General features: G+C 36.8%; 1 protein-coding gene across 12 annotated transcripts; it reads right to left on the bottom strand.

Annotated features, from left to right (window-relative positions):
- Positions 1-1,269: 1,269 nt before the first annotated feature.
- LOC102591833 (uncharacterized) lies at positions 1,270-8,327 on the bottom strand. 12 transcript variants are annotated; one of them, XM_006358107.2, is made up of 12 exons: positions 8,271-8,327; positions 7,957-8,052; positions 7,330-7,424; positions 5,589-5,774; positions 5,388-5,499; positions 5,257-5,290; positions 5,033-5,076; positions 4,895-4,926; positions 4,657-4,809; positions 2,037-4,531; positions 1,815-1,892; positions 1,270-1,698 (listed from the first exon to the last, which is right to left on the bottom strand). In XM_006358107.2, the coding sequence occupies exons 3-12, from the start codon at positions 7,398-7,400 to the stop codon at positions 1,652-1,654; spliced, it is 3,252 nt and encodes a 1,083-aa protein (XP_006358169.1). In that variant the 5' UTR covers positions 7,401-7,424; positions 7,957-8,052; positions 8,271-8,327; the 3' UTR covers positions 1,270-1,651. The 12 variants fall into 12 exon arrangements, with proteins under 12 accessions (XP_006358169.1, XP_015169300.1, XP_006358171.1 ...); XM_015313814.1 differs by having other exon boundaries at positions 7,330-7,438; positions 7,957-8,012; XM_006358109.2 differs by having other exon boundaries at positions 7,957-8,012.

Raw genomic sequence — 8,327 nt, 5'->3', positions numbered from 1 at the left:
ATGGAATCATGAGATGGAATCAGCGTAAAATCGCATGTCCAAACACTGATTCCATCTCACGATACCATATCGTGATATGGTATCGCATGGCCAAACGCGCATTAAAGGAAAAATAAAGAAAAATATCCTTTTTTTTCGATAGTCATGCATGTTGCTGTCTTGCTGAAAGAGTCATGTCTTTATCTTCATCTCTTATGAAGACACTTGATCATGGCTTCTACAACTCTTCTTCATTCGTCAACAGATTTTTAACTATAAATATACTTTTATACTCCGGCTTCAAACTATGTACAATGATTCTTGTGATAGCATTCTCTGGATCTAATTTGTTATATTTCATTGTATAAATTTTTTACCTTTGAAAGTATTGACTGATTGTCATATTCCATTATGAGATCAACAAAAGCTCATTTTCAAGTCTTTGTGATCGTGCGCCATTCTTCTTCATAAAAATTATCGCGAACATATCCCAAGCTTCTATAAGTGTTTTGATGTTCTTATTCCATTGCGATCTTTTCTTCACTGTTATAGTGAAAGCATATATGGCATTTTCCCCCCTGCCTCGACATGATTGACTTGAATGACACAAACTTCTTTATTTGTAGCTTTGAAATTATGGCTAATCAAGATGGTTTGTCAGTAATTCAACATGATAAATATATTGAATATAACATGAATTCATATCGATTTGTCATGAATAACATGCCACAATTTTAAAATGTATTTGTATCTTCTTTGTTTGTAGCTTTGAAATCGTAAAAAAGATGTAGCATGAATAAAGTGAAATAAATAAAAGAGAGGTATATGAATGACAAGAAAAAGAAATGGCGCCAAGAGAGGTACCGTGAATGAAATAAAAAAAATGAAAAGAGGTACCAAGAGTGAAAAGTTGATATCATAAAAATGTGAATTATCCAAAATGATAACTAGCTAGATTGAATATAACATAAAGACGTATCAATTTGTCATTACTTGCATGCCATCATTCTAAAATATATCTTCTCTTTTGTTTATAGCTATAAAATCATAATGATTCAAAATGATTTCTGAGTAATCAAACACAATAATTAAGTTAAATACAACATGAAGTTACACACATCTATCATGACTTGCAAGTTGCATGCCATAGTTCATATTGATTCCTCTTTCTGCAAGCACTGCCACACAACTCAAGGGTATTTTATTTCGGAATTAATTCATCAAACTTAAAACTGCCCAAGTATTTATCAGCCGGGTGTTGGGTCGAATGAACACTCTCAAGCTAGAACAAGACCAAGAAACCAGTTCAATATATATAAAATATAAGCAAAGAAGCTAGATGTCTTAAAGTAATATTTGCAAAATTTTCAGTCAGAAACAGCAAAATGCTCTGTGCAAAGATAACAAATTGAATGTGGTCAATCATCCTACAAAAGAAACTACATTTCTAACAGTGAATTTACAAAGTACAGAGACAAATGTTTCAACAATGTAATCCCCATACTTGTGAGGTATTCTGGAGTGTACAGCATACCCGGGGGAGAATAACGCACCAGAAGGGAAAACAAAAACCATACGCCCCCATCCACAGTCAGAAGCAACAGCTGCAAGTCACAATATTAAGACTCTGCATTGGGCTGCTGTTGCTTTCTCATTGGAAGTTAGCATCTTTTTATTTACTTCCCTTGAATGCTGAAAGAGAAAAGAATGATCTCGATGCTGAAAAACAAAACACCAAAAACATTAAGGAGATGAAGGACATATACATAACTAGAAGTTTAATCTTCAAAAATACAGGAATTTAGACACAACTTATAACATAAAAGGAAGAAAACCTTTTGTTGTACTTGCTGGAGCTGAAAGCCGGCTTGCTTGCAGTTTCTGAGCAGCAATTCTGCCAATACTTGTTTGAGCTGCAAGTATCCGGTCTATGTAAGGTTTACCGATAGTAGAATTATGAAACAGATCTCAAATGCAAGCAACAAACTTACAGACAACTAAAGCGGTTTTACTAGAATAGAAAAATAAAATGTTTGCTGTGAAGTACAAGGAAATACCGGATAGCTCATTGTCTTCTGAAGACATTTTTGGTTGTCCAGAATGCTTGGCATGAAGTGTAGCCTTTCTCAGTAGATTGTCAGAACTACTTTTGGTGAGAAGTTTAGAATCCTCTGGATCCTCCTCACCTTCTGAGAAGACAGATGGGCTTGAAACACCAGTTGAATTTGAATCAGTCTTACTCTTACGAGCAAACTTTAGAAGCCGCTTCAATCCTTTCGGCACATCCTTCTGATAAACCATGGTAGGAGGATTCTCAGCATTACCCCAGTCAATAACATCTTCACTGCTTTCTTCAAGCAACATTTGAGACAGAGAATGACGAACTCGTGGACTTGAGATTTTTAAAGTTGTAACATCAGTCAGAGATTCATTAGGACCAAAACCATCATTACATGGAAGGACTTGATCCTCCTGCTCCTCTATCACCACCCAGGCGCGAGGAGAAATGTTAGATTCCTCTTCAACCTCTCTGTTCAGTGCAGACTCTTCCATCCTTCCAAAATCATCTTCATTATCTGGTGTAACCTTATTGCAGCTCTCCCTATCTTCATATTTTTGAGGGCTGTTTAACTTAATTGCAGAGTCTTCATCTTCTTGGATCCTTAACTCCTCAAGACCCTTGTCCTGCAGTTGATTAAGAGGACTAGAAGCAACAGAGGCAATTTCATTCTCCTCAGCTTGAACAAAGTCCGTAGATTCCCTCAAAGATTTTTCAGGCTGAGATGAAACTTTGGCCTTTATGACTGGACTATGACCAGATGCAGTACCTGACCCCTTACGAAGAAAAGGCTTTGCCTCCTTTGATTCCAGAGGCACCACACTACTTTTCTTGGTTACCCTGCCGAGTCTAGGTTTAGCAGAGGATGCAGAATCTCCAGGGGTAGGCTGAACTCTGGCTTTCGAAGGTTTGCTAGCTTTTGTCAAAGTCTGCTGCTTCTTGTCATTCCCATTTGTAACATTCTTTCTGATATTACTCGGGGGTGTTTTCACAGATTTTGCTTGGGGTTGTATCTTCTCAACCTTTTGGCTTGTCTGAGGAACTGCTGTTATTGGCTGTGATCTTCTACGGGTAGGTGTAGTAGTACCTGCAGAATTTGTTATAGAAGGAGTTTTAGCAGTTGATGTCCCTGCAACTCTTGGTGACGGCAAAGACGGCCATGACTTCCGTGTTGCTGGCAGTTGCGATGCTTTTGATGAAGCTTTCTTTGCAACAGCAGGTTTGGGAGTTTCATCCTTGGTATTTGTGGATTCAGGGGATTTCTTGACTGTTCTCTGGGTTCTCTTAATATTTGTTTTTTTACTAACATTATTTGCATTTCTTGTGACAATTTCAGCTTTTCTTTCATCAAGAATTTGTTGCATTGCTTTCAATTGTTTATCCGTCTCTGCTCTATTCCTAGCAGCTTCACCACGAAGTTTCTCATCCCTCTTTTCTTTGTAATGATCATAGAAACCACCTCGACGCTCGGCGGAACGGCTCTGGTTTTTTCCATTACTTGCTGCCAAGTTCCGATATTTGCTAGGCTTGGTTTCCATCATTTTTGTAAGCAATTGGTCTAGCTCTGCTTCCTTTTGTCGAGTCCATTCAACTGAGGCATTTAACTTTTCACCCATTTCTTCATCTTGGTTAGGGAGAGATCCCTCTGTTGTAACATTTGGACTATATCCTTTTTCTTCAGTTAAGTTTTGTTTGAAATCAGCAGCAGCCGCCTCGGTGTCATGGCTTACGGGAGGAGGATATGAATCGGGTTTCTTTTCCAAAATAGTCTCAGTTTCTTGATTTTCTAATTTATTGATAGCCTCGGAAACTGGATCATCAAAAGCAACATCAACAGAGCCTTTAAAGTTTTCACACACACCTGAACTCCATCTTCTCAAAACCGCTTTATTAGCACCAACTGACGCACTTAATAGTGACTTTGTCCTTTGATAATCAACAGCTTGCCCTTTCTGTTTGCTCTCAAAGAGACTGATTGCATCTTGCACACTCATTCTACAGGCATTCTTCTCAGCCTTTTTTGAGGTTTGCTCAGAATCTTCTTCATCGCTACCGCTAGCAGCATCATCTTTATGAGAGATAGACCTTTCTCTGGCAGGAAAGTAATTTAGACTCTTAATCGTTATAGCAGTGGATCTTCGTGACCCAGACCGCCCGATTTGAACTCTTCGCATTGGAGATGCAGACCTTCTCGGAGATGCAGATCTTATGAGAGTCCGACTTCTTTCCACTGATGGTTGTTCCTCCTCACTTGAACAAGAAGATTCTTCAGTTCCTGATGAGTTTTGCCTCTCCATCTGTGCAGCGTTTGCAGGGGAAGCACTATACTTCACTGGTGTATCCAACTTTGGTGGTCCAGATGTTTGAGAATTGCCCCCTTCTGAACCAATCTTGTCATTTGTGACATCAACTTTTGAAAGGGACAACTCTTTACTCGGAAAGCCAATAGCCCTGTTCTCCTCGCTCACAGCAATAAACTTCTGCAGACAGTTCCTGAAACAGACAACACATGATCATAATGCAGTCACAGCAACACATGATCATAATGCAGTCATTAGCCTGCTAAAAATGATTAAAGGCATTAGATCCTCCAGACCACTTGTTCTACCATGACTTACCTCAATTCAACAGCTCCAAAATAGTAAGAGAACTTTTCTATGTTAAGAATATCTTCAAAAGAGCATGTAGTACCAGCAGCTTGGTTTAAAGCAGCAGCTAATTCCCCTTTTAAAGCAGTCAACCTCAAATCCATTGCCCTCAGCAATTCATTTCTGTTCACCATTATATTATTTGGATGATTTGAAGATGCTAGATTAATTTCTGAAATTCAGAATTGTAAGAGGCATAGGGACATACTTGGAAGCATCTGATGAAGCGCTATCATCTTCCTGGAGTGGTATCAAAGATCATGTTATCTTTCAATGTGTATATGCAATAACTTCTGCAAAAGATGATAAATAAAAAATATTCCAGAAACAGAGATGGATAATTTACTTGCTGTAACGATGACACTGCACCACTTGAGTAATCGCATTCTGCTAGAAGTAAGAAAAACAATATTAGTTGTTATTTTCCCTTTTTTTCAGATTGAGACTCCACAAGAGAGAGACAGTTGCAGAAGCAACCACAATCCCGTTAAACAGACTAATCTAGGCTACATTGTTTTTTTTGAGAAAGTAATCTAGGCTACATTGTTCAGCAGGAACAGTAAGGCTAACCTGCTTCCCCGCTCCCAATACGCTCCTGAGGACCCTAAAGGAATAATAAGCCCATTATTATACTGCTTGTTACAGGTTCTATAGATTAATTGAAGGGTCAGACTAATTATACAAAAAAAGATAAAAATCACCTTTGAATATAAAGAAACATGAAATTTCCGAGTTTCTTCAAGCTGAGATATTTCATTTACCATGGCCTTGGCCATATCAATTATAGGTGATGAGCTGATAATACGAAGAAACCTGGAAATACAGGGATTGAAGTATGCGGATACGGAAGTTCAGAAAAAAAGTTTAAAAGACAGTTTGAAGTATATGATGGCTGAGTGTACCTGATCAATGTGGATTTTGTAAACCATTTAGCATCACTAAGATTCCCTAGAGGTCTAAATCTGAAATTGGCATCTGATCCCTTTGAGTGCAAAGATTTGATTTTGGGAGAATGAAGTATCAACTGCTCCAGAAGTCCAGAGGCCGCTGTTACTAACTTGTTGCCGTAGCAGATATGTGACTCATACCTGCACCCAAAATATATTTAAAATAGGAACAATTATTATCAGGAGAGCCGTGATAATAATGTTGGCGTAGCAGATAGGTGTCTCTATTGAGGTTTGAAGAATTAATTTTCTTTCCACAGTGTTCATGGAATTGACTGAATTCATTTTTGACTTCACATAATCAATGGAAATTATTTGATCTTTCAGCAGCTGATTAACAATATCATGTTCGTGTGTTTACTCTTACAATTATAAGATTTGTTCTTCGAAATAGCAATTGTGGCTTGACAATCACAGTGCATAGACACAGGAGGAAGGACATCATTTATTAAAGGGATATTCACTAAGAAATATCTTAGCCACTCAACCACAGATTTAGCTAAATCCAAAGCTACTAACGCTGACTCCATAGTCGATCTAGCAATGATTGTTTGATAACTTATTTGTATAAGACTGCACGTCTGCACCACCACCTAAGGTGAACACATACACAAAGATCCAAATCCAGTTTGCATCATAATACCCTTCTAATGTAAAAGGAAATCCACTATACAATATACCATAATTCATGATTCCTCTAAAGTCTAAAATATTTCATCAATCTAATTAATGCAAACCAACGCTTTTTAATGGGATTATGAGTATATCTACTCAATCTACACACAACATAGGCTATATCAGGCCTAGTAAAATTCATTAAATGCAACAGACTCCAATAATCTAAACATATTAACACTGAACAACTGGTCACCATTATTCTATTTCAATTGAGAGTTAGCATCATAAGGAGTGATCACAAGTATCACCTCAAAACATTCAAACTTAAGAAATCTTTCCACATAATGTTCTTGTGACAACATTACTAATTGCTAATATCATATTTACTTCACCCACCCAGATCTTTCATATCAAAATTAGTAGACAAAAGTAGTTTGATATTTTGCACAATATTTAAACTTGCACCAAATATGAGCATGTCATCAACATATAAGCATATTATCACATAATCATTGCCTATTACTTTAGTTAAAATTTATCAGTCTAAGTTTGATTCATAATTCAAAAGACACCAAATCTGTTACATTTGGATCATGCAAACCCAACAATTTAAATGTTTCTTCCTTTAATTTCTTTTAAAATATGTAGGAGATTGTAGGAAAAATATTTATTTCAAAAATATTTGTTGCAAGTGTATTTGAGAAACCAAACATAAAGTGTATTTGAGAAGTTAAAATCTCATGGCTGATGAAAGCAATGTGGCAGTAAAAGAATTAGACAAGTAAATTCTTACAATTGTCAACACCTCTCATCACTTGTCAAATGGTGGCAATGGAATGCTTATGTGAAAGCAAATGTTAAAACACTAGTCTCAATGGAGATCTTTCCTTAAGCCTATAAATAGGCATGAACATTTACAACAATAGAACCCAATACAAGCTACAGAATTATGTCAAGTGCCCCAAATACTGGGCTTTAAAAGTAAGCTACGACAACCCCAACTGGTTAATGAGCCTCATGAAGCCAACAGAAAAACTGAAAATGATACAGCCAATTGAAATTTAAACAAAAGTCTAACCTGTTCTGGCTTGGGAAAATTTGAAATTCAACATAGTCCATCAAGACATCAGCATCTATTCCATCCTCCATATCTCGTCTCTTTAAAGCCTAAGCCTGGTGAAAGGAAACTGGTTAAAGAGCTCAATGTAAGAATAGCATGATTACTCATTACTCTCAATCGTTTTTAGCAGTAGCAGTAATATATATGCAAGAGTAGCAGTAATATATATGCAAGAGGAAGTCATCTGACGTGCACCAACTTCAACAAAGAAGTCATTTTGATCTAAGAAAACTCAAACATAACAAATTTACACTAAAGATAGCTGTAAAAGTAGCTACCAACTCAAACACATTGCCTATTCAAGATTTTAAGGGAACATACAAGGACCAAAATTAGGCAAGTTGACCTTAAAAAATGAACCAACCCAACATTACCAAAAATATTTTTAACCTGACAAAACAACATTAAAATAATCAAATCTCAACTGTTCATAGATCAATAAGCTGAAATTAAACAAAAACAACGAAGAGCACACAGAAGCTCATTCAAAATCTAATCTACCATTTGATTCAATTCATCGTTATTTCTTAACTTCCTTTCAGAAGCACAAAAAAAAACAATCTTGGCAACAGTTTAGAAAAGTACCACTGACCCAGAAATGCTTAGTCCAAGAATGTCAAGTTTCAAACTTGCCTGGGTTTCTGCAGAAGAATAAAATGCAGGTTGTAAATAGAGCACACCCTTCAAAGTTGGAGAAAAAGAAAAAAGTAAGTTGTTGCCTTGTTAGTGAAGATCTCAAATGGGGGTTCGATTCAAGAACATAAAAAGAGTTACAATCTTTACACTTTGATAAAAGTTGTGGTCACAGCCCCAGTTGGAGTGTTGAGAGAAAAAAGCAAAGAAAGAAGAGAACTTTGAGTGTAAGGAAGAAGATAAAAAGAAGGGAGCAAAAAACTTACAGAGACTGTGTGACTGTGTTTAGAGAGAGAGAAGCAGAGGTTAGGGGAGGGGGTGGT

Source organism: Solanum tuberosum, unplaced genomic scaffold (assembly GCF_000226075.1).
Source record: "Solanum tuberosum cultivar DM 1-3 516 R44 unplaced genomic scaffold, SolTub_3.0 scf00268, whole genome shotgun sequence".
NCBI lineage: Eukaryota > Viridiplantae > Streptophyta > Magnoliopsida > Solanales > Solanaceae > Solanum > Solanum tuberosum.
This window is presented reverse-complemented; position numbering and strand designations above follow the sequence as displayed.